The 23,622-nt window shown below is 53.9% G+C and overlaps 4 protein-coding genes across 4 annotated transcripts; 2 read left to right on the top strand and 2 right to left on the bottom strand.

The window, feature by feature from the left end:
• Positions 1-4,029: 4,029 nt before the first annotated feature.
• On the bottom strand, positions 4,030-11,508 carry EAH_00003420 (hypothetical protein, conserved; the record flags this gene model as incomplete). Its single annotated transcript, XM_013397480.1, has 8 exons — positions 4,030-4,480; positions 4,640-5,073; positions 5,303-5,806; positions 6,325-7,443; positions 7,656-8,301; positions 8,585-9,208; positions 9,396-10,744; positions 10,786-11,508. The coding sequence occupies 8 exons, from the start codon at positions 11,506-11,508 to the stop codon at positions 4,030-4,032; spliced, it is 5,850 nt and encodes a 1,949-aa protein (XP_013252934.1).
• Positions 11,509-12,191: 683 nt separating this feature from the next.
• EAH_00003410 (hypothetical protein, conserved) lies at positions 12,192-14,758 on the top strand (the record flags this gene model as incomplete). Its single annotated transcript, XM_013397479.1, has 11 exons — positions 12,192-12,240; positions 12,326-12,456; positions 12,663-12,799; positions 13,009-13,078; positions 13,556-13,619; positions 13,779-13,853; positions 13,960-14,028; positions 14,139-14,200; positions 14,309-14,366; positions 14,469-14,527; positions 14,696-14,758. The coding sequence occupies 11 exons, from the start codon at positions 12,192-12,194 to the stop codon at positions 14,756-14,758; spliced, it is 837 nt and encodes a 278-aa protein (XP_013252933.1).
• A 501-nt stretch (positions 14,759-15,259) lies between these two features.
• Positions 15,260-19,031, bottom strand: EAH_00003400 (mob1/phocein family domain-containing protein, putative; the record flags this gene model as incomplete). The annotated part of the gene is made up of 7 exons (XM_013397478.1): positions 15,260-15,439; positions 17,070-17,176; positions 17,449-17,564; positions 17,702-17,864; positions 17,932-18,013; positions 18,754-18,830; positions 18,914-19,031. The coding sequence occupies 7 exons, from the start codon at positions 19,029-19,031 to the stop codon at positions 15,260-15,262; spliced, it is 843 nt and encodes a 280-aa protein (XP_013252932.1).
• Positions 19,032-20,251: 1,220 nt separating this feature from the next.
• EAH_00003390 (hypothetical protein, conserved) lies at positions 20,252-23,052 on the top strand (the record flags this gene model as incomplete). Its single annotated transcript, XM_013397477.1, has 6 exons — positions 20,252-20,255; positions 20,402-20,409; positions 20,659-20,858; positions 20,981-21,301; positions 21,946-22,059; positions 22,410-23,052. The coding sequence occupies 6 exons, from the start codon at positions 20,252-20,254 to the stop codon at positions 23,050-23,052; spliced, it is 1,290 nt and encodes a 429-aa protein (XP_013252931.1).
• Positions 23,053-23,622: the final 570 nt, after the last annotated feature.

The raw sequence follows: 23,622 nt of genomic DNA, 5'->3' as shown, positions 1-23,622 counted from the left end.
CATACAGTCGAGAAAGAATTAATGAGACAGTTTTTTTTGCTGCACGTTTTGTTGCTGCATTTGCAGTTTGTGCTGCGAAGCACATAAATGGGGGGCCCCAAACCAGGGGGCCCCCTCTTTTGTCTATTACGAAAGAGGGGGGCCCCTGCTTTGGTGGGCCCCTCCTCTGGGGACCGCTAGGGCACATCTTCAAGTGCTGCGCGTTAGAGCTGCTGGAGTGGGATGATTGAGAAAACACTTCACCGGCTAGGGTTTAGGGGCTAGCGTTTAGGGTTTAGGGTCTGGAGCTTATGGTTTAGGGTTTAGGGTTTATCGGGTTTAGGAGGAGGGGTTTGAAGGCAGCCACAGTGGATGGGGCTTGCGTGCAGATAGACAATGCCCTCGAGGCCTTTCCGACTGTCTCCTTGCAAAATCGCTGCACCTTTGCTTGTAATTGCCTAGCTAGCTAGCTAGCTAGCCAGCAGTGCCCGTAGTACCGTGGTCACCCCCCTTGAGTGTGGGGCCCGAGGCCTAGGGCCGGGAGGACTGCGGCATGGCCGACGGATAGTGAGACCTCAGCCCCACCCGCCCCCGCCTACTCTGCAGCATAACTGAGGATATAGGGTTTAGTGTTTAGTGTTTAGTGTTTAGTGTTTAGGGTTTAGCTGTGAAGCCTCAGTGGCCCGTAGGGTGTAGCAGAGGGGAACGAGACCATTTAAAGCATTTAATTGATGCCACATAAGGGAGAAGGGGGAACTGGTTGCAGAATATTTCTACGTTGAGATTTTGAGGTGTATAGGCAGCTCTGAACTCTGCTCCGGGTGTATAGGCAGGTCCCAGTAGGGAAGGCAGCATTTCTTGGGTTTGTGGGGTCCTTCGCATGCATTAAATGCAGTAATAATTATTGAAAATAAATTAATTTAGTTTTTTATTTATAAATACACAAGGATTTCAATAAATAAACACCCTAATGAGCCCGTAAAGCAGCAGCAGTTGGTTTAGAGGCGATGCAGCGTTATATCAGTGCATGCATTTTGAGTTGCTTGTTTTAATTTATTTCGTTCTCTTGCATTAATTATTGTTTATTTTTGCTTTTTATTGGATATCTCCCTCCCTTCCTCAAATATATACCTCAGGGCTCTGCAGCGGCTGAGACCACTGGACAGGCGGGTGGTTTACTGTGCGACCTCCAAACCCTAAACCCTAAACCCTAAACCCTAAACCCTAAACTGAACCCATTACCCTCTCCGTTGCGTCAATATTGAAGATGTCGGAGTGTGTGGGTCTTCCCTCAAGCTTGTTAGGCTTAGAGAGTCTGCGTGTCTCTATAGCGGCTTCTATAGGGGAGTGTTTAGTAGTAGAAGTTTGTATAAATCGTCCTCAGAAACTCAACGCCCTTGGGGCTGCCTTCTGGAGGGAGTTCCCTCTTTGCATGCGCACACTGGACCACTGGTCACCTTGCCGCTGCGTAATCCTCACGGGTGAGGGCCCTGCCTTCTGCAGCGGTATTGATCTCTCCTTCTTGCAGTTGTCTTCTTCTTCTCCTCCTCCTTCTTCTTCATATTCTCATTCTCATTCTCATTTCTCTTCTTCTTCTTCAGCAGCAGCAACAGCAGCAGCAGCAGGTGCTTCGACTGGGGCCCACGAGCAGCAACAACGCAAAGCCCACCCACAAAAAAAACAACAACAACCAGCAGCAGCAGCAGCAGCAGCAGCAGCAAGAGGAGAAGAGGATCCTCTTGTGCATATATTTCCTTTGCCTGAAGAAGTAGGGCGTCGTGGTTTGCGTCTGCAGCAAGTTGTGAGTTTGCTGCAGCGTGCTACAGCAGCAGCAGAAGAAATACGTAAGCCAGTAATTGCTGCTGTGTGCGGTCCTTGTATAGGTGCAGGTGTGGGGCTGTTATGTGCATGCGACATACGTCTTGCTGCTGCTGATGCAGCATTTTGCGTCAAAGAGATTGATTTAGGGCTGCCTCCAGACACAGGGGTACTTCAAAGATTGCCGCTGCTGGTGCGCAGCAGCAGCTGGGCTCGAGAGGTTTGTCTCTCGACGCGGTTTTTCTTTGCTGCAGAAGCAGAGAAGGAAGGGTTTGTCTCTGCTGTATATCCTGATAAGGAGACACTTATTAATGCTGCTGTCTCCTTAGGCCTTACACTCGCACAGAAGAGCCCTCTTGCTATTGCTGCTGCTAAGCAAGCTCTTAACTACTCAAGAGGGAGGCCTATTGAAGAAGGACTGCAGCAGCAAATTGCTGCTAGTGCTTTGCTGCTGCAGACAAGAGACATCTTTGATTCGATATGCATGCAAACTAAACACAAAAATCAAACAAAAAGAACGAAGCTCCCGCCCTTCGCTGGCCTCTAAAGCAAAGACGCCTGCAGCAAATCCTCTACCTGCTCCTGCTGCTGCTGCTGCTGCTCTTGTTGCTGCTGCTGGTGCTGCTGCTGCTGCAGCAGCACCGTCAGCAGCTGCAGCAGCAGAACCTCCTGCGCTATCTCCTGGGGCAGGAGACACTCCACAGCCCTCCATTCAGCTAGCTAGCTAGCTAGCTGAAGTGAGTCCCAACTCATAGCTAGCTAGCTAGCTAGCAATGAGTTGGGAGGTGTTGCAGCGCCTTTGGGGGACTTAAGCCCTTATGAGGTTTGGGAGACAGAAGAAAAGAAGAAGAAACAAGAGGAGACAGAAAAGGAGACAAAAAGACAAAAGGAGACAGCAAGCAATGAAGAGACACAAAGAAGGACGTTCAAAACAGTAGAGACATAAATAAAGAAATAAACAGAGATATACACATAAAAGAGACAGACAGACAGACAGACAGACAGACAGAGAAGAGGACCTGCACTTGCAGGAGACAGAAAAGGGGACAGAGAGGGAGACAAAGAAGGAGACAAAGAAGGAAGCTGGAGGAGACAGGAAGAGACAAGAGGAGACAGAGACAGAAACAAAAAGGAGACAACATAACTGAGCTTAAAGCCAAATGGCCAGGCCAAACCCTTCTAAACTCGAGGCCCCTCTCACCCCGCTAAGGGGCCCCTATGCTTAGGCCCCCTACGGGCCCCTAAGGGCCCCTAGGGGGCCTAAGCATAGGGGCCCTTGTGGCCCCAAGGGGGCTCCCTCTAAGGGCCCGTAGCCTCTAAGGGAGAGAGGGAGGAGACCCTCTTAGGGTACCTTTGAGGGGCCTCTCATTGCTTTTAGAGGGCCCTTATGAAGATCCCTTTGGGGGCCCCTATGCCTTCATTGGGGCCCCTATATGAAGGTTCTTTACGCCTTGATATAGAAGGCTCCCTACAGGGCCCACTAAAGGGGCCCCTGAAGGGTCTTAATAAAAAAATAAGGGTGTTATAAATGATGATCGGGGACATATATATATAATATATATATATATATATGTATATAATATATATATATACATATATATATATATATATATATATATACTGGTTTAGAGAAGCAATATTTAATTATTTTGCCTTTCCCTCTATCCTCGCGAGTAAAACAATTGAAGAGTTTTATTATACAAAACAAATTATTAATTAATAATTTACTATATAAAAATCTTTTATAGATTGAGTGAGGCCCTTACTTGGGCCCTCTATAGTAAAGCGCACTTACAAGCAGTCTAAGGGGGCCCCTAAGCGTTGAGGGCCTTTAAAGAAGGGGGCCCCCAATAGTAATACCCTTTAAAGGGGCCCCATTTATTAACACCCTTTAGGGGCCTCTAGAGGGGGCCCTTTATAGGGACCTTTAGGGGCCCTTTAGTGAGCCCTTTGGAGGGCCCTAGGGCCCTTTAAAGGGCCCTTTAGAGGGCCCTCAAGGGGGCCCTTTAGGGGCCCTTCAGGGGACCCTTTTGGAGTCCTTTGGGGGCCCTTTAGAGGGCCTTTTAGAGACCTTTTAGAGGGTCCTTTAGGGGCCCTTAAAAGGGCCCTTTGGGGGCCCTTGAGGGCCCTTTTTATATAAAGGCCCTTTAAGGGGGCCCTTATCTTTATCGCTCGGGGCCCCTTAGGGGGCCCTTATGCGTAAGCACCCTTTAGAGGCCTTAGGGGCCCCCCTTATTTGTTGTACAGTTTAGCAGCAACTCCATTAAAGTTGAGGCGCAGCAGCAAAGGAGACAGAATGTTTAGAGGCTGCAGCACTAAGAGGGCCCTCACAAAGGCCCTGCTGCTGCGCTCGTAATCAAAGTATAGACACTCCAACTCGCGTGCTGCTGCTTCTGCTGCTGCTGCTGCTTCTGCTGCTGCTGCTGATTCTGCCGTCGTTGGAGTAGAGGAGGCAACAGCAAGAGAGAAGCAACGCGAGAGAGACGCCCGCACAACACCTTGCTGCTGCTGCTGCTGCTGAGTGCCCTCAAGACCATCCTGCAGCATTCCCAACTCTTGCTGCTGTCGCTGTTGCTGCTGCTGCTGCTGCTGCCGCAGCAGCAACGCCCTGAGCCGCCATGCGCACTGCATTATTGCGAGCAGCTTCTTCTGAAGAGGGGCGAGACGAGGAGACAGGAGACACCTGCAGCATCAACACCAGCAGAAGCAGCAGCAACAGCAGCAGCAGCATTTCATGCATAAAATCAACAGTAGCAGCTTCTGCTGCTGCTGCTGCTGCTGCTGCTGCAGCTTCTGCTGCTGCTGCAGCTGCTGCTGCTGCACCTGTTGCTAGTGCACTGACCTGGTATATATATTCTCGGCGCAGCGGCTGTGGGCCTCAACGAGCGCAAAGAAGGTTAGACTACTCTTTCCTGCTGCTGCTGCTGCTGCTGCATCTGCTGTCTCTGCTGCTGCTGCTGCTGCAGCTTCTGCTGCTGCTACTTGTCCCTGCAGCAGCTTCCACTCTGCCTCAATGGCGTCTGTCAAGGCGAAGTCTTTTACTGCCCTTAAAAAGTGCTGCAGCTGCAGCTGCAGCTGCAAGGATCTAGCAGCAAATCGCTGCTGCTGCTGCTGTTGCTGCTGTTGCTGCTGCTGCTGTTGCTGCTGCTGTTGCTGCTGCTGGCGTTGCTGCTGCTGCTGCTGCCTGCGCAGCAGCCAACAATCACCGAGCGCCCCCAAAGCAGCATCAAGACGCAGGAGGAAAACAAAGACGTCAGAGTACCTCTCCCTTACAGGCTGCACGTACACCTCAACGCAAAACCCTACACCCTAAACCCTAAACCCTCAACTGTGACGCTTCATGAAGCACTGCGTTTCCTGAACCCCGCGGGACTTCAGGAACGCCTTTTAGGGTTTAGGGTTTAGATTGAGGGTTTAGGGTCTAGAATGAGGGTTTAGGGTTTAGATTGCGGGCCTAGGGTTTAGAATGAGGGTTTAGGGTTTAGATTGAGGGTTTAGGGTTTACGGAGGCCAGCAGCAACTGCAGGGGAGACGAGGCATCTGGGAGGATCTGGAGTGCGCCCAGCAGCTCTGCTGCTGCTGTTGCTGCTGCTGCTGCATCTGCTGCTTCTGCTGCTGCCGCTGCGGCTACGCCCGAGCGCATGTTGCAGGTAAGACGCAGCAGTTGCTGCTGCTGCTGTTGCTGCTGCTTTGCTGCTGCGCTGCTGGGGAGGGAGCCTAAGGCCCCCTGCAGCAGCAGCTCGATGTCAGTACACAGGGCCGCCCCAGCAGCAGGTGCTCCAGCACGAGCAGCAGCAGCAGCGCCTGCTGCTGCTGCTACATTTGCTGCGGCTTGCTCTGCGGGTACCTGGACTGCGGGGAAGCGGATCCCATATCTGTGCAGCTGTCCTGCTGCATGTTGTTGCTGATGCTGCTGCTGCTGCTGTTGCTGCTGCTGCTGCTGCTGCTGCTGCTGTTGCTGGTGCTCGACATGCTGCTGCAGCCGTTGGTGCAGCAGCACTCGAAGTTCCTGGACAGCGTGAGTTGATTCGTACAGCAGCAGCTGCAGCAGCAAAAGAAAAATCAACAGAGGCAGCAGCAGTTGCAGCTGCAGCAGCAGGAGTGGCAGCAGCACCAGCACGGGCGGGCAGCCCAGCAGCAGCGCAGCAGCAAGAGCGGGAAGAGAGTAGCAGGGAATAACCAGCAGCAGCAACAAGAGCAGCAGCTGCAGCAACATCAACAGCACCAGCAACAAGAGCTGCAGCAGCAACAGCACCAAGAGCAGCAACACGAGCAGCAGCATCAGGAACAGCAACAAGATCAGCAGCAGCACCACCACCACCACACCTGTTTTATTTGCTGCAGCAGCCCCCTGAGGCTTCCGTCTCTCCGCAGCAGCAGCATCAATGCTTTATTGTACAGGGCCCCTTGAAGCAGCAGCGGCCGTTGCAGCAGCATCACTAGAGGGGCCCCCAAGCACCCCACAGAAACTTCTGTTCGTGGCTGCATGCAAGGGGGCCCCCCGGGGGGCCCTTCCCCTCTATCTACCTTACCCAGGGGGGCCCCCCTCACGCACTCTAAACGTTGGGGGGCCCCCAGGGCCCCCACCTGCGGGGCTTCCTGCGCTGCAGCAACAGCAGCAGGAACAACTGCATCAGCAGCAGCAGCAGCAGCAGCAAACTCGCCGGTAGACTCCTGTTGCTGCTGCTGCTGCTGCTGCTGCTCCGCCTGTTCTGGCGGTTCTTCCTGTTGCTGTTGGTCCTGTTGCTGCTGGTTTTGCTCATATTGTATATCCCGTTGCAGCAGCAGAATCTGCTGCTGCTGCTGCTGCTGCAGATCAGCAGCAACGGACGTTTCTGTCTCTCCGTTTACAGCAAGGCTAAGAAGACGGCTGGCTGCTGCTGCGAAGCATTTGTCTTGCTGCGAGACTGCTGCTGCAATGCTACGGGCCTCAAATGTAAGAAACAACGAACTGCTGCTGCTGCTGCTGTTGTTGTTGCTGTTGCTGCTGCTGCTGTTGCTGTTGCACGGGCTTCCCTGCAGCATAAGAGCTGTTGGAGTCGCAGGAAGGCTGCAGCAACTGACTTCTTCCCCGCAGTCCTTGCTGCTGCTGCTGCTGGTGTTGATGCTGCTGCTGCTGGGGGCATCCTGCAACGCTGGAACTGTAGGCGGCTGCAGCATCAGTTGCTGCTGCTGCCGCTGCTGCTGCTGCTGCACTGCAACACAAAACTCGGCAAATCCGAGGCCCCCAGGGGCCCCAAAAAGACGTTTGGGGCCCCCCCATGACTCTTCTATGGGGTCCGACTCCGGTTCAGGAATGGTGCTGCTGCTGCTGCTGCTGTTGCTGCTGCTGCTGCTGCTGCTGCCGCTGTTGCTGTTGCTGCTGCTGTTGCTGCTGCGGCCGCTGCATTGGCTGTGGGTGTGGCTGCTGGCGGCTTGCTGCGAGAGGAAGAGACAAGCAGCAGAAGCAGCAGCAGGATCGTACTGCAGCAGCAGCTGCTGCAGCGCGGTACACCGCGCAGCAAGGGGCCCCAGAAAGAGAAGAGGCTCCGGCAGCAGCAGCAGCAGCTCGCAGGACCCCGGTGCACGTACACCCCACACAGGGGGGCCCCCCGGGGGGCCCTCAAATGGCGCTGAAAACTCCAAAGACAGATCCTCCAGTGTACCCTGAGGGCCCCAAACCGCACTCCCCACCCAAACCCTAAACCCTAAACCCTAAACCCTAAGCCCTAAACCCTAAACCCTAAACCATAATCCCTGCACCATTAAACCTAAACCCTAGTTCGCAATACCGAAGAAACACCCACTAGAAGCTTTAGGTCTCTGTGAAGAACGGAGCCATGTAACCAAACCCTAAACCCTAAACCCTAAACCCTCACCGCAAAACAGCAGCGAGACAACGTGTGCAGAAAGGCAGGGGCAGAGGCTTCTAGCAGCCGGAGGGCTAAGGCGGCCTCCCCACCATAAACCTGCTGCTGCTGCTGCTGCTGCTGCTGCAGGAGAGGAGCCCTCCTGAGGTGCTGCAGCGCAGCGCAAGCCGTCATTAGGCGAGACAGCAGAGCTGTCCCTCGAGGGAAGCGCCACAGTACCCTACTGTTGCTGCTGCTGCTGCTGTTGCTGTTGCTGCTGCTGCTGCTGTTGCTGTCGTTGCTGCTGTTGTTGTTGCTGCTGCTGCTGCAGGGGAAGTCTAGGCCACAGAGGCGGGCGAGCAGCAGCAGCAAAGGCTGCCAGCGGCGTACTGCTGCAAGCAGCAGCAGCGGGGAGCCGCAGCACTTGAGGTGTATATACACCTCATTTACTAAGTATCTTTCAAAAGCCAACAACTCCGCCTCAACAGCCCTAGCAAAGGCAGCTAGAGTAAGGCCATAAAACAGAGGCCGCTGCTGCTGCTGCTGCTGCTGCTTGCTGCTGCTGCTGCTGTTGCTGCTGCTGCTGTTGCTGCTGCTGCTGCGGGAGATGACCACAGAAGGAGGCAGCAGAAACTCTGTACAGAAGGACTTCAGCCGCAGCACAAGAGACCCCAAACTGCAAACAAAGCAGCAGAGCCCCACACCTGTTGCTGCATCAGCAACAGCAATAGCAACAGCAGCAGCAACAGCAGGAAGCAAAACAAACACAGGCAGCAGCGACTGCAATAGCAGCAGCAATAGCAACAGCAGCAAGCAAAGGCAGCAGCAACAACACCAGCAAATGCAACTGTTGTCGCAGAAGCCAGGACACGAGCAGTAGCGGCAGCAGCAGCAGCAGCAGCAGCAGCAGCAGCAGCAGCAGCAGCACGTGCAGCCTCAAAGGTTTGTCAGTGGCGCACTCAGCAATTTCCTGCAGGGCGTCCCTCCAGGGCCCCGAAACCTTGCAGGCGCCCTCACGTGCTGCTGCTGCTGCTGCTGCTGCTGCTGCTGCTGCTGCTGCTGCATTTTCAGCTGCTGCTGTTGCTGCTGCTGTGGGGCCGTGCGCAGCGATCAGCGCCTCGTAACAGCAGCACAAATCAGTAGCAGCAAAGAAAGGCCGTGCCCTTGCAGGGCAGCCACCGTTGCTGCTGCTGCTGCTGCTGTTGCTGCTGCAGCAGGCGGACCTGAAGAGTACCTCTTGCGGGTGTATGTACACCTCAGGAGAGATCATCTGCTGCTGCTGCTCCGGGCTCGTGCTGCTGCAGCAGCAGCAGACAGCAGCAAGAGGAAACAAAGGAGAAGGGTCTCCACAAAGTGCAGCACAGCAGCAGCGAAGCCAAAGAGGCGCAGAGCTTAGCTGCTCAACCTTTAGGGCCCCCCTAGGGCCCCCCGGGGGCCCCTGAGGGGGCCCCCAGGGTCTTGCTTGAGACCACTGCAGATGCAGCAGAGTAGGGGGGGCCCTGGGGCTCTCAGCAGCAGGTGGGATGTCTGTCTCCTCCAGCTGTCTGTCTCCTTGCAGCAGTGCTGCTCTTGCTGTCTCTAACCTGAGACAGGACAACGCAGAAGCAACAAAAGACAAGGAAGCCTGCTGCTGCTATTGCTGCTGCTGCTACTGCTGCTGCTGCTGCTGCTGCTGCTGCTGCTGCTGCTACTGCTGCTGCTGCTGCTGCTGCTGCTGCTGCTGCTGCTGCTTTTGTTGTTGCTGCTTCTGTTGCTGCTGCTGGTGCTCACCTCTGCGTGAGGCCCATAAGGGTGCCTCCGAGTGCCGCCTCAGCTAAACTTTCTGCTGCTGCTGCTGCTGCTGCTGCTGGCAGCCGCAGCGCGAGGGCCCCCTCTGCTGAGCGATAGGGTCGGGTAGCTGCCAGCCAAATATTTGCTGGCAATGAATTAGGGGGGGCCCCCTCTTCAGGGGGCCCCCCTCTACATCCAGGGGGGCCCCCAGGTCTAGGGGGGCCCCCCTCTTCTGGGGGCCCCCGGTGAGGGTACAGCAGGGCCCCTTCAGGGATAGAGAGGAGACCCCCAGAGGAGCAGGGGGGCCCCCTTTGGGGGCCCCCTTTTGATGGGATTGGGGGCATTAGATGCTGCTGCTGCTGCTGCTGCAGCTGCAGCAGAGTCCCCTCCATGTGGGGCCCCACAGACACCCCAGATGCTTTCTCGCCTCTAAGAGACAGAGCGGTGAAACGGCGCAGCAGCAGCTGCTGCTCTTCAGCAGCAGCTGCTGCAGTTGCTGCTACAGGATCTGCAGCAGCAACACTGCTCGGGAGGGCCCCCACAGATGGGAGTTCCAGGGGGCCCCTCAGGGCCCCGGCGAAGCGGGGGGCCCCAAAGGCTCCTTCAGCACCTCTAGGGTTTTCTTGCTCCTCTGCTGCTGCTGCTGCTGCTGCTGCTGCTGCTGCTTCCTTGTTGCAGAGAAACGCACGAAAGGAGTCGGTTATAGACGACTGGGGGGCCCCCTCCAGAGGCTCTTGGGGGGCCCCCATGAAGCCCCTCGAGGAGACACCAAAGGGGCCCCCCTCCTTTATGTCCCCGATGAGGCCTGCTGCAGTGCCCCCAAGCAACCAGCTGCTGCTGCTGCTGCTGCTGTTATTGTTGTTGGTGCTGCTGCTGCTTGAGGGAGGAGCCCTTTCCTGTTTTGCTGCTGGTTCTGTTTCAGAGCTGTTTGAAGGAGGAGGGGCCCCCCAAAGCTGTAGAGACAGAGGGGGGGCCCCCCACTGGGGGCCCCCAAAGAGGAGACCGTTAGGAGCACCGCAAGAAGATTCATCAGGAGACAGCAATTCCTGAAGGGGGGCCCCTCTTACTGAGCCCTTTACAGGGGGCCCCACACCACAGGGGCCCCCACAGGGGCCCCCAAAGGGGCCCCTTAAAGAGCATACCAAGGGGGCCCCCAAGGGGCCCCTATCCCTCGTGATGGCTGAGCTGTCTTGTTTTAAAGTCAGACGCAACGCCGAGGAAAATGATAGTGATGGTTGGGGGCCCCTCTCTTCAAGGGGCCCCCAAGACGCATGCTGGGGAGTCGCAGCAGTCGGTTCTTGCTGCTGCTGCTGTTGCTGCTGTTGTTGCTGCTGCTGCTGATACTGATGCTGCTGTAGGAGCAGCGAAAGCCGTCTTCGTAGCGCCTCACGATGAGGTCTTGATGCTGCAGGGGCTGCTGCAGGTCCTTGTAAGGCGGAGGGGGGCCCCTCCAGGAGTCTATGGGGGCCCCCGTGGGGCCCCCCTCTGTTCCCCAATCACCGCAGATTGCTGCAGCAGCAAACCCCAGGAAATGTGCGTCATCCTGCTGCTGCTGCACCAGCAGAAGCTGCTTCTGCTGCAGGAGCAGCAGCAGCGTGAGATCTTGTGCTTGTTTCGTGTCGCTGCTGCTGCTGCTGCTGTCGTTGCTGCTACTGCTGTTGTTGCAATGAATAGAGGGCCTGAGGAGGGCCCCCCAGGCAGCGCTGCGAGCCCTCTGCTTTGCTGCTTGGGGGGCCCCCTTAAGGCCCAGAGCGGCAACTCGTGACTGGACAAGTTCCCTAATAAGGGCCCCTATGCTGCTGCTGCTGCTGCTGCTGTTGCTGCTGCTGCAGTTGTTCCGGCCGCTGCTGCTGCTGCTGTTGTTCCTGCCGCTGCTGCTGCTGCTGTTGCTGCTGTTGCTGCTGCTGCTGCTGTTGCTGCTGTTGCTGCTGCTGCTGCTGCTGCCTAACGGCTTCCTTGTGTAGTGCTGATAACTCGCTGTCTCTCTTACAGGCGATATTATGCTTGAGGGGAGTCCAGCAGCAAAAGGGGGCCCCCTGCTGAGTTCATTGGGGGCCCCCCACCTGTCGAAGCTGAGGGGGGCCCCTGGATGGGTGCTGCTTGCTGCTGCCATTCAAAAGGGTACAGTAAGGGGCCCCCCTAAACTGCGCTTATATACTGCAGCACGAGGGGCCCCCCTGCTGCTGAGGGGCCCCCCTAACTGCAGCAAAACGAGGGGGCCCCCCAACGGTGTGTTTGGGTCGGTGGGAGAGGAACTAGAAAGAGAAGCTGCAGCCTTTTATCTTCTTTTTATGTATTTAGTTATAAATAAATAAATAAATATATTAATTTAATTGAGTTATTCAAAAAGAAAAAACATCGGCGCAAACAAACAAAGCTAGGGGGCCCCCAAGACCCAGGGGCCCCCCATAGGGTACCGTAGACAGCGGGGGGCCCCTCTAAATATATTTATATATTATATATATTTTATCTGCTTCTTTCAGCCTGAAGATTCTTTCTCGCTACATATTCAGGGTTTAGGGTCTGGGGTTTAGGGTTTTTGGGTGCAGGGCTTACTGCTCTGCGATTAGGGTTTAGGGTTTGCAAGGGGCCCTTATCTCTCTACACCCCAAACCCTAAACCCTAAACCCCAAACCCTAAATCCCCAACCGTATGTCCAATGGGGCCCCATTGTGGGCTGCCTAACAGCTTCTGCACATGACCCAGGATCGACGGTTTAGGGTTGAAGGTTAGGGTTTAGGGTTTAGGGTTTAGGGTTTAGGGTTTAGGGTTTAGGGTTTCAAGATCTCTGGCAAGATGAAGTTCAGTGCCTCTCTGCGTCTGGAAGCGCTTCCCCATCTGATTGGTAGGTGGTTCTTTTTGCTACAGCCCTGCTGTTTATAATTTAGGGTTTAGGGTTTAGGGTTTAGGGTTTGTTTTGCGTGCTGCAGGGATAACGGCGGCGCTGCAGCGGCTAGCTAGGGGGGGGACCCCCGGCAGCTGCTGTCTTAAGCTAACCCCAAAAAAACTTAGTTTAAACACAAGACAACCCTTCTGTGAACTCTACTCCGAGCTAGACATGGTCTCCAAACCCTAAACCCTAATTCTTCTTCCTTCACTCCAAACCCTAAACCCTAATTCTTCTTCCTTGACTCCAAACCCTAAACCCTCACAGTAGTTCCTAGTCCTTGATTGATCCTAATCCTACAATGCTGCTCTTCTGGAAATAATTGTGGCAAAGGTCTAGGGTTTAGGGTTTAGGGTTTAGGGTTTAGGGTTTGTGCGTAGGCGGAGGTGTTTAATGTGGGCTGGATATTAGAAAGCAAACGAAATAACTGCGTGGCGCTGCAAGTGGAGCCTCGGCAATTGCTGAGTACATTGAAGTTAGCTCAGAGTTGTCGTAGGATAACAGTCAAGCTCGCTAAGTAAACCCTAAACCCTAAACCCTAAACCCTAAACCCTAAGGGATGATGCAATATAGTGAGTGGGATTGTTCTTCAAGTAGAGGCGCAACTGCGCTGAAGAATTTGAGGCAAAGCGAAAGACTTGTATAAACCGGAGATTACTTTCAGGGTTTAGGGTTTAGGGTTTAAGGATTAGGGTTTAGGGTTTAGGGTTTAGGGTTCTCCTGCAGGCGGATGGGACAGGGAGCGCTGGTGTTTGAATTTACCGACCTTCAGCTGGCCAACGTCTGGATAACCCAGGTATAATCGGATGCTAGGGGTTTAGGGTTTAGGGTTTAGGGTTTAGGGTTTAGGGTTTAGGGTTTGGAGGATCTGCTTGGATGGGTTTGATTGCGCGGCAGCTTTCCCCGCATTTACAGCCGCACCTCTGGAGTATATATGCAGCTAAATAAATAAGCAATAGCCTCTTCTTCTGTCTCTTCTTGCTACAACGAGGTGTATATACACCCCAACAACCATCTGTCTCCTTCTGAGTCTCCTTAGGACTGCCGCGTTGTCCCCTTACAGGGCCCCGCAGTAGATGAAGCCGGCACCCCTGAGATTCCTCCCTGCAAAGCAAGCAAAACCCTAAACCCTAAACCCTAAACCCTAAACCCTAAAAGGGTGGCATGCCCAGATTCGGTCCCTCCATGCAGACTCTACCCTCAACCAGCCCTAATGCTTTGATTTCATAGGGTTTAGGGTTTAGGGTTTAGGGTTTATGGTTTGGATGTACAGTCGAACTTAGAGCTCCCGCGTGTCAAGAGTCTCCTTGCGATGCTGGAGCGCCTCCGCAAACTCGGTACCCCCAAACCCTAAACCCTAAACCCTACGCCCTATATTGTGCACTGAAGGGCAGTCTGGATCACATACGATTGTGTTTTGCACGCAAGGAAAGCGTTCACTGGGATCAAGGGTTAAGGGTTTAGGGTTTAGGGTTTAGGGTTTAGGGTTTTTGCAGGCGGCGAGGAGGTGACCCTTGAAGGCAGCATAAACCCTCAGGACTGCAATGCATTTGATTTGGCTGTTTCTGCGGGTCCGCCAAACCCTAAACCCTAGCCCTCCTCACCTGGCCTTGGAGACAACACTTGGACTCTAGGGTTTAGGGTTTAGGGTTTAGGGCTTAGGGTTTGTGTGTTCAGCGTCTGAGCTCGTGACCGCCAAGGCGATGTACACTCGCTGCAGTCGTCTTGTGCCTGAGGGGCAAGAAGGTTAGGAAGCCCCTAGCCTCAGCCTAAACCCTAAACCCTAAACCCTAGCCCTAAACCCTAGCCCTAAACCCTAGCTCTTTAGGCTAGGGCTAGACTTCGTATGTGTGCAGGTTTGGAGAATGTCTCCTTCGTCCGCTCGGTCCTCACGAAGCACCTTATTGCTGGCCTCAAGGTATGCTTAGGGTTTAGGGTTTAAGGTTTAGAGTTTAGGACTTAGGGTCTAGGATCTACGACGGACGCTCTAGGGTTTAGGGTTTAGGGTTTAGGGTTTGCGTTTCAGGCACTGCTGGACTGCAGCAATAGCCAGGGGAAGGAGATCGATGGGCTTGTGGCGCTGCGTACGTCACGGCCCTTCCCTAGCCTTCAGCGTCAGGGTTTAGGGTTTAGGGTTTAGGGTTTAGGGTTTAGGGTTTAGGGTTTGAGAGCCTGCGTTGCTGCAGTGGTACCAGAAGACGAGGCGCAGCACGGGTGGCTGTCAGTGGTGCTACAGAACGAAGGAGTGAGTTGGGATTTAGGGTTTTAGGGTTTAGGGTTTAGGGTTTAGGGTTTTATGTTGCAGTTCTTCTCTTTGATTTGAATGGCTGAGGGAGGGTTGGTTGTCTAGGGCTTCGAAATAAGGGTTTAGGGTTTAGGGTTTAGGGTTTTTGTCTGTGCTTGTCAACTGCAGCTGGAGTCCATCCGTGTATTGCTTGTGCTACCAACAGTCCCTCAGAGGGGCCCCATCGAATAGGGGGGCCCCCAGGGGCGCCTAGGGGCCCCCAGGGGCGCCTAGGGGCCCCCAAGTGGTTCAGGGGGCCCCAGGACCCGGGGGGCCCCAACGTTCTCAGGGGCTGTCACAGCTCTCAGGGGCCCCCACGTCATTCGGGGGCCCCCCAAGGCCTTTGGGGGACCCAAAGCTCCTAGATGGTCTCAATGCACTAAAAGTTATAGGGTTTAGGGTTTAGGGTTTAGGGTGTAGGGTTTAGGGTTTAGGGTTTAGCCTCTCTGGGAGCCCCGAGGCTTCCAGGGGGGCCCCAACGCTGTAAGGGGCCCCCAACTCTCTAAGGGGCCCCCAAGGCATTTAGAGGGCCCTTAGAATCCTTAGGGCCTTAAGAGGCCCTTCGGGGGCCCCCAACTGAGTTGAGGTTGTTGGTTAGCGCTGGCAATATAAGTTTGACTGATGGGGGGCCCCTTGAATGTACCCTGCTTTCGTTGCAGGGCCTCTTTGGGGGCCCCTGATTATCAACGGGCCTTAAAGGGGACGGCGCAGTTGCTGTTCTTGCATGTGCTGCTGTCCCTTCTGCTGCAGCAGGGCTGCGTCTCTTTGCTGCTGCTGCTGTTGCTGCTGCTGCTGCTGCTGCTGCTGGTCATCTGCTGCCTCTGCTTCTGCTATTTCCCTCTGAGCCTGCTCCAAGAAGTGCAGCGTGAGGCCCTGAGAAGAGCAGCAGCAAACGAATAGCCGAGAGACAGCTGGGGGCCCCCAAGGAGACAAGCAGCACCAGCAGCAAACACAAAGGCACGCACACTAGCAAAGGAGACACCCTTATTTACTGTCTCCTGAAGGCCTCCTCCCCACCTCTGGAGGGGCCCCCAAGGGCCCCCACCACTGTGAAAGCCCCCAAGAGGTGCAGCAAGGGTTTAGGGTTTAGGGTTTAGGGCCCCCGTAGGAGTTTTTATGTTGTTATGGCTGTGATCAAGGGCCTAGGGGGCCCTTGAGGGTTTAGAGAGGAAGAGGTAGTGGTGGGGCCTCAAAGGGGCCCAAACATTCTTCTTAAACCCTAAACCCTTTGGGGTTTCTTCTTATAAGTGATGACGCATGCACATACACAAGAGCATCGTAGGGCCCTTAGGGGGCCCCTCGGGGACCCTTTGCGGGGCCCTTGGAGGCCCTTTTAGGGGCCCCTTGGAGTCCCTTTGGGGGTCCCTTTGAGGCCCTTTGGGGGCCCCTTTGAGGCCCTTCTAGGGGCCCCTTGGGGGCCCTTTGGGGGGCCCCTTTGAGGCTCTTTTGGGGGCTCCTTGAAGGGTCTTCTAGGGACCCGTTGGAGACCCCTGTGGGGGCCCCCACAGGGGGCCCCTGTGGGGCCCCATGCTAGCCGTTTGGGTTTAGGGTTTAGGGTTTAGGATAGTACTCAACAATAGAAGGAGACAGTTGGCAGTGAGAGGAGACAGTTGGTGGTGAAAGGAGACAGTAGTACTCAGCATGAAAAGGAGACAGTTGGCTGTAAAAGGAGACACTTGCCTTAATGGGGGCGACGTCGTCTATCTTCACCAGACTGAATTCCATCCCAAAGAAGAGGGCGTGCTTAAAGCAAGAATTTACATGTGCTACAGTGTCTGTCTAAACAGCAGCAACAAACAACATACACTCTTGCTGCTGCTGCTGTTGCTGCTGCTGTTGCTGCTGCTGCTGTAGTTGGTGATGCTGCAGCCGGTGCTGCTGCTGCTGCTGTTGCTGTGCTTGCTGCTGCTGCAGCGGCTGCATTCGGGTCGTGTCAACACAATTGCTGCTGCTGCTTGTGCTGCCGCTGCTGCTGCTGCTGCTGCTACCTAGTGCTGCTGCTGTCTGCAGCAGCTGAGAGCTTCAATCCACTGGCCTTTGACTACCAGTGCAGTACTTCTAAGGGAGCAAGGTCGTCAGTATTAGGGTTTTTTAGGGTTTATTAGGGTCTAGGGTTTAGGGTTTAATAGGGTTTAGTAAGGCTTATTAGGGTTTCTACCTCTTCCTAGGGTTTCCCCTCGTCTATATTTGTGTTTCTGGGGTCCGCTTGGGTTTATTAGGGTTTATTAGGGTTTACTACTGGTGTTTAGGGTTTATTAGGGTTTAGTATTCTTGTTTAATGTTTATTCGGGTTTGCGATTCATTATTAGAGTGCAGTAGGCTTATTAGGGTTTATTAGGGTTTGCTGTTGAGGGTTTGTCAGGGTTTGCTTCGTCGGTGTTTTTAAGGGTTTGTGTTGAGCTTTATTAGGGTATATAGGGTGAGTCGGTGTTGTTAATTAGGGTTTGTTGCTGGCTAGGGTTTATTGTTTATTAGGGTTTAGGGTTTAGGGTTTAGGGTTTACCTCCAACAGCCAGTCAAAGTGTTGTCTGTATATATGGCAGTACATCTGCAGCAGCTGCACTAATATGTGCGAAACAAAAGAAGGAAAGTTGCGGGGAAACTCCTGCCCTACACACCAACACAAACCCTAAACCCTAAACCCTAAACCCTAGCTCCAACAAATCACGGCTTGCAACTGCCTCACAGCACGGCACGTTTTAGGGTTTTTAATCACTGGGAAGTAAACACGCCGGCTGTCTTTGCAGCTTCTAGGGTTTTAGTATTTCAGGTAATGGTTTAGGGTTTGCTGTACATTTGCGAAGGGCTGATTAGGGTTGATTAGGGCTTATTAGGGCTTATTAGGGCCTATTAGGGTTTAGGGTTTAGGGTTTAGGGTTTACCCGGTTGGCATACGAAAATGCGGGTGTCTTGCAAAAGGGAGCGGCACTTTGCTAACGCGCCTTTTATATGCTCTCTTGCAGGAGAAGAGGGTTCAGTAGGCGCAACGAGACTGAAGCTGAGGTGTACGTACAGCTCAGCAGCAGCAAAGCAAACAAGGGTTGCTGCAAGCTTCCTTTTTCCCCAGGTTTAGGGTTTAGGGTTTAGGGTTTAGGGTTTAGGGTTTAGGGTTTGGGAATTGGGGCTAAGGAATACTTTCGCGCTGAACTGCTCTTTCTTGTTGCTGCTGCTCTTGCTGCTACTACTCTGAGCTGCTGCTGCTGCTGCTGTTGCTGCTGTTGCTGCGGCTGTTGCGGCTGCTGCTGCCCTTCCTTCTCCTCTATTATTCTTTCTGCTTGTGTCTGTATGGTCTCTGCCGCTGGAAAGCAAACCCTAAACCCTAAACCCTAAACCCTAAATAAGATAGATGCAGCAGACAAACTCACTCGCCAGCAGTAAGACGGCGGCAGCTACAAACTTCACGGCAGAAACCCCAAACCACTGTTGCTTCGTTGAATATGTCGTACACTGCGCGCAAACCCTAAACCCTAAACCCTAAACCCCCCTAAACCCTAACTGCGTACCTACACCCACAGCCCAATCTCACGGCGTGCGTGAAGTGACACTTCGCAACGCCAATTAAGCAGCAGCAGCAGCAGCAGCAGTAGCAGCAACAGCAGCAGCAGCAGCAGCAGGAGTGCATGCATTGATATTACCCTGGCAGGCAAGCCACTCATTAACATCAATAGCAGAAGTAGGAAGACGGACGGCGAGAGGCAGCAAAGAATTCCCCAGAGAGGCTCTCGCTGCTAAAAGAGTGCTGCAGAGACAACAAACGAGGTGTACGTACACCCCACAACAAGGTAAGCTGCCTATACACCTCAACAGGGGAAAAGAAAGCTGCTGCTGCTGCTGTTGCTGCTCCTGCTATTGCTGCAGCTGCTGCCTAGTTGGCGTTGCGTTACTAAGGGGCCCCTATGGGGGCCCCAATTTGAAGGGGCCCCCACTGCTCTCCGGAGGAGGGTTGTGCTAATTGATGCTGCTGCTGCTTGTGCTGCTTGTGCTGCTTGTGCTGCTGTTGCTTCCTCTGCTGCTGCCGCTGCTGCTTGGGCTGTTGCTGCTGCTTGTGCTACTGCTGCTGCTGCTGGTCATGCTATTGTTTTTGCTTGAGCCGCTGCTGCTGCTGCTGCTGTCCGGCTGATCCTACTGCTGCTTGTGCTGCTGCTGCTGCTACTTGTGCTGCTGCTGCTGCAGCATTGAACATACACCGCCCATTTTTGATGGTGTTTGAGGGGTTTGTCTTCCATTGCGACATCGGAGCCTCGGGTAGAATGATGCATTTTTCCTGCAGAAACCCTAAACCCTAAACCCTAAACCCTAAACCCTAAGATGTATGACCCCGCAGCTTTAAAAGAGCAAATAACCTACTGATGCAGACAGATGCGTCAAGCGGCAAAGAAGAAGAAGGAGGGGGAGAAGGCCCACAGTCTCCAGGCAGAGGAAGCAGAGAGCGGCCTGTTGCTGAGGCCCCCTCGCGGAAGACCATCAGCAGCGGGGTTGATGGCCCAGCCGCCGAGGGTTTAGGGTTTAGGGTTTAGGGTTTATGGTTTAGGGGTTCAGGTAGGGAAAAACTGATGGATGCGAGGCACAAAATGCACCAATCAAACGAAACGCTAGCAGCAAGTAGATACTGTAGACGGTTTATGGCTCAGGGTTAGGGTTTAGGGTTTAGGGTTTAGGGTTTAGGGTGTAGGATTGAGGATGCTAAGGTTTAAGCTCTGGCCTCCAGGGTTTAGTATTTCGGACTTAAGGCTTGTCTTTCAGGGTTTGATATTTGGGGTTTAGAGTTTAGGGTCTAGGATTTAGGGTTTAGGGTTTAGGGTTTAGGGTTTAGGGTTTGTGTGCGCAATAGGTTTCCACCGGGTGACCAGTGGTTGCAGCGGGAAGGGGGGCGATGGCGGGTCTTTCTTTACAATATTTTAGAATATAAAGAATAAAAAGATAATTAATAATGCATAAAAGGTTTTATTTTTAATTTATTTTCATAGAAAACCCCTAAAACAATCATACAGCCATCGCAACACCACCGGGCGCTGCACGCTGGCTCTTCTGCTCCTCAGCACCTCTGACGGCTGAGTAAACAATTAATTTAATTATTGTTAATTAAATAAATATTTTATTTGTCTTTCCTTCTATATTTTTAACTTATTTCCTTCTTATTTCAAGCTTTTGAGCGGCCCATATGTATTAAAGGGTCGCTTGGAGGCCCTGGGGGCCCCCAAGGGACCCCACTGACGCCTCTTTATCTCTTTGTTTTTTTTCGCCTTTTCTTCGCTTATTTTCAATCAAAACAAACTTATAAACCTGTTTAGTCTGGTGCAGAGAATATGCATATACTCTGAGGGCCGCAACAAGAGCAAGAGGGGGGCCCCTCTTTGCCTCTTGCATTTCTCGCAGTTAAAATTAAACCCTCAAGTTTCTTAAATGGGGGCCCCCCAACTTGTATATCTTGCTCGAAACCCTCAGTGCATATATCCCTTGTCTAGGGTTTAGGGTTTAGGGTTTAGGGATTAGGGGTCTCTCTGGCATTAGAGGGTTTCTTCTTTCGTTTGTATTCTATGCATGAAAGCCCCATTGTGTGCATGCATGCAGTTATGTTGCCTCCGCTATCTCTAGGAGACAGTAAGAGCAGCTTAAATGTCCTTCTTTAAACTCAGGGCTCTCTGCAATTGCTCGGGAAAACCCAAAGAAAATCTTTTGGAGGTGATGAGTGAGAGGAGCAGGGAGCTAAGTGTGGGGCCCGACCGCAGTGGGGGCACCACGCCTTAGGCCTGCAATAAATCAAGCACCCACCCTCTAGGGTTTAGGGTTTAGGGTTTAGGGTTTAGGGTTTAGGGTTTAGGGTTTGGGGTTTAGGGTATGCGGTTTGAAATTCGAGGTTTAGTGTTTAGGGTCCAGGGCTAAAGTTTGAGGGTTCAGGTTTTAGGCGTTAGGGTAAAGGGTTTATATTCTAGTGTTTAGGGTTTAGGGCTTAGGGTCTATGGTTTATATTCTAGTGTTTAAGGTTTAAGGTTTAGGGTCTAGGGTATATATTCTAGCGTTTAGGGTTTAGGGTTTAGGGTTTAGGGTTTTCGATGTTGCTTACTTAGGGCTCATGGTGTTTGTCTGTCTAGGCTGAGACGGCAATCTACTCTGAAGGGCCCCCGCATACCCTTGCAGCACAGAGGGGGCCCCCCTTGATGGGGGCCCCCTGGGGGCCCTTTTTGCTGTCCCTTTGGGGCCCCTCCTGGGGGCCCCCCTTACAATTCCAGTTGGGGGCCCCCGGGGCCCCCTGGACCCTGAGCTGTCTCTTCCCCTCACAGTTGTTTGCTGCGTAAGAGTGAATGGGGGCCCCTGTGCTGCGAAGCAGCAGCAGCTACTGCCGCCCGACTGTTGTTGCTGCTGCTGCTGCTGCTGCTGCTGCACCGTTTGCTGCTGCCGTTTATTTCGCGGCAGCGTTGCGCTGCAGCAGCGAGCAGAGGCCGTTGCTGCTCTGATATATTGCTTTGGCTCAAGGACAAGGGAGGGTCTCCCTGCAGCAACGGCAGCAGCAGTAGAAGCAGCAGAAGCAGCAGCTGCTGCTGCTGCTGGCGGTGTTGCTGGTGCTGTTGCTGCTAGGGTTGTAAGAGAATACCCCTCACCCCCTGCGTGCAGGTCGCGAGAGCCAGAGGCCCCTGAGGTACAGCAGCAGCAGCAGCAGCAGCTGCTGCTGCTGCTGCTGCTCCACTTTATCTCTAAGCCAGGGGCCCTTTGCTTGGTGCAGGCAGCAGCTGAAAGGTGGGGCCCCCGACAGCTGCTGCTGCGCATCATACTGCGGCACGGAGACTCGCAGTGCTGCTGCTGCTGCTGCTGCTGCGCTGCTGCTGATGCTGCTGGTGCTGCAGTTGTTGCTGTTTGGGTAGCAGCATGTCTTGTGGTGTCGAGCTGCATGCAAACGGAAGAGCAGCGCAAGCTGCTCCTGCCCCAGGCGTCCTTCAACTAGGGTTTAGGGTTTAGGGTTTAGGGTTTAGGGTTTGTCTTACTGGTGTGTTGGTTTGAGCATGTGTCTCCTTAAAGGGGCCCCAAGGGATGGGCCCATACAGCTGATAGCCGCCCCCCACTCGCTGCAGCAGAGCTTCATTGCGTCTCCTTCCGAGGCCCCCTCTTGAAGGCAGAAACCCTCGCACGCGAACCTCCTGTTGTTGCTGCTGCTGCTGCTGCTGCTGCTGCTGTTGCGGTGCCTGTGGGGACCTGCTTGCTGCTGAAGCAAAGCGACGAGTGTGATGCAGGGGCTGCTGCTGCAACGGTGAAAGGCCCGGGTTGCTGCAGCAGCAGCAGCAGCAGCGGCGGCAGCTGCGGCAGAGGCAGGAAGGCCTCCAGTCCATTACCTGCTGCTGCTGCTCTTGTTGCTGCTGCTGCTGCTGTCTGCAAGACGCATGCAGGGAGCAGCAAGGGCGCTGGGGATCGTCTCCTCCCCGATCGACTCCCACTGTCACTGTTTGCATGCAGTGGGCTGTGGGGCCCCTGGAGGCCCTCATCCTTTCTAAGGCCTCACGGTAAGCCAACGAACAGTACTCTTGAGACACTGCAGCAGCAGCAGCAACGACAACAGCAGCAGCCGAAGCAATGGTAGCAACAGCAGCAAGCGCAACAAGACCAACAACAGCAGCAGAAGCAGAAGCAGAAGCAGAAGCAGAAACAGCATCAACAGCAGAGCCACCAACAATAGCAATAGCAGCAGCAGCAGTAGAAGCAACCACAGCAGCAGCAGCAGCAACAACAACGAAGCAATAGCAAGAATCGGAGCAGCAGGAACAACGCGGAGGGGACAGAGGGCAGCGGGGCTACAGCGGTGCTAAAGCATGCAACTGTTGGGGTTTAGGGTTTAGGGTTTAGGGTTTTTAAGCCTCAGAGAATTTCTTGCCTTCATCGGCAGAAGACTGCAGCGCGCCAGAAGGGCAGCAGAGAGTCGCCTGCAGCAGCAGCAGCAGCAGCAGCAGCATCATCAGCAGCAGCAACAGCAGCAGAGGATGCACAGCAGTTGTGCTGCTCTCGAGGCAGTGCTCGCAACCCTAGACTACTTGGGAGACCTTCAACAGCAGCAGCAACAGCAGCAGCGGCAGCAGCAGCAACAGCAACAGCGGCAGCAGCAGCATCAGCAGGAACAGGAATGGGTGCAGCATCAGCAGCAACTTCAGCAGCAGCAGCACAGCGGCAGCAGCACATCGAGAGAACATCTGCTGCAATGGCAGCTGGGGCAGCTTCAGCAGCAGCAGGAGCAACAGCAGCAGCGGTTGGAGCCTCAGCAGCAACACTCCGATGTTGCTGCTGCAGCGGCAGGAGCAATACGAACTGGAGTAGTAGCAGCAGCAGCAGCAGAGGAGCAGCAGCAAGAGAGGAAGCAGCAGCAGCAGCAGCAGCAGCAGCATAAAGAGTTAAAGAGTACATCTGCCGGCCTGCGTGTCTTTGGTGGGGGGGCCTCTCGTTGTGTTTGTGCTTGGCTAGCTGGGGTGTATGTCCAGCTAGCCATCCACGTGTGCCCTCTGTAGTCGTCTCTGTATGCAGTGAGATAAGGATCTGCAGAAGAAGGCCTAGGGGGAGTCTCCTCCCTGCGAAGCGAGCAACAAGCAGGTGTCGATCCCAGACGATCCCAGGCGATCCCAAGCGATCCCAGGCGATCCCAGGCATTCCCAGACAATCCCATTCAACACCAGTGCTAGACTAGTTGATATAATAGGTTATTTCTTAACTAAATAGCTGAAAGGTTAAAGAAGATAGCAAGACAGAGAGAGGTATGGAGGTGCCTGCTGCTCTGACGGGGTAAACACACCATTGCAAGGCCTCCCGCATCGCTTCCCCACTGAAGAGGGCAGCATACATGGCCTGAGCCGAACTCTGAAGAGCCATCGTAAACCCTAAACCCTAAACCCTAAACCCTAAACCCTCGGATGCTCGTAGGAGGCCACCCGCCACAGAAGCGGGAGCTGAGGCCCTCCTTCTGGGGAAAGGAGGGCGTCTGGATATGTAAAAGATGAAGAAAACGAATTATAAAGATATTTAATTGTTTAATTTAAAACATAAACCGCAATAACTTCAAAAGATGCTGCCGCCCCCTCCTC

This window comes from Eimeria acervulina, genomic scaffold (assembly GCF_000499425.1).
Source record: "Eimeria acervulina Houghton genomic scaffold, Eah_scaff12, whole genome shotgun sequence".
NCBI lineage: Eukaryota > Apicomplexa > Conoidasida > Eucoccidiorida > Eimeriidae > Eimeria > Eimeria acervulina.
This window is presented reverse-complemented; position numbering and strand designations above follow the sequence as displayed.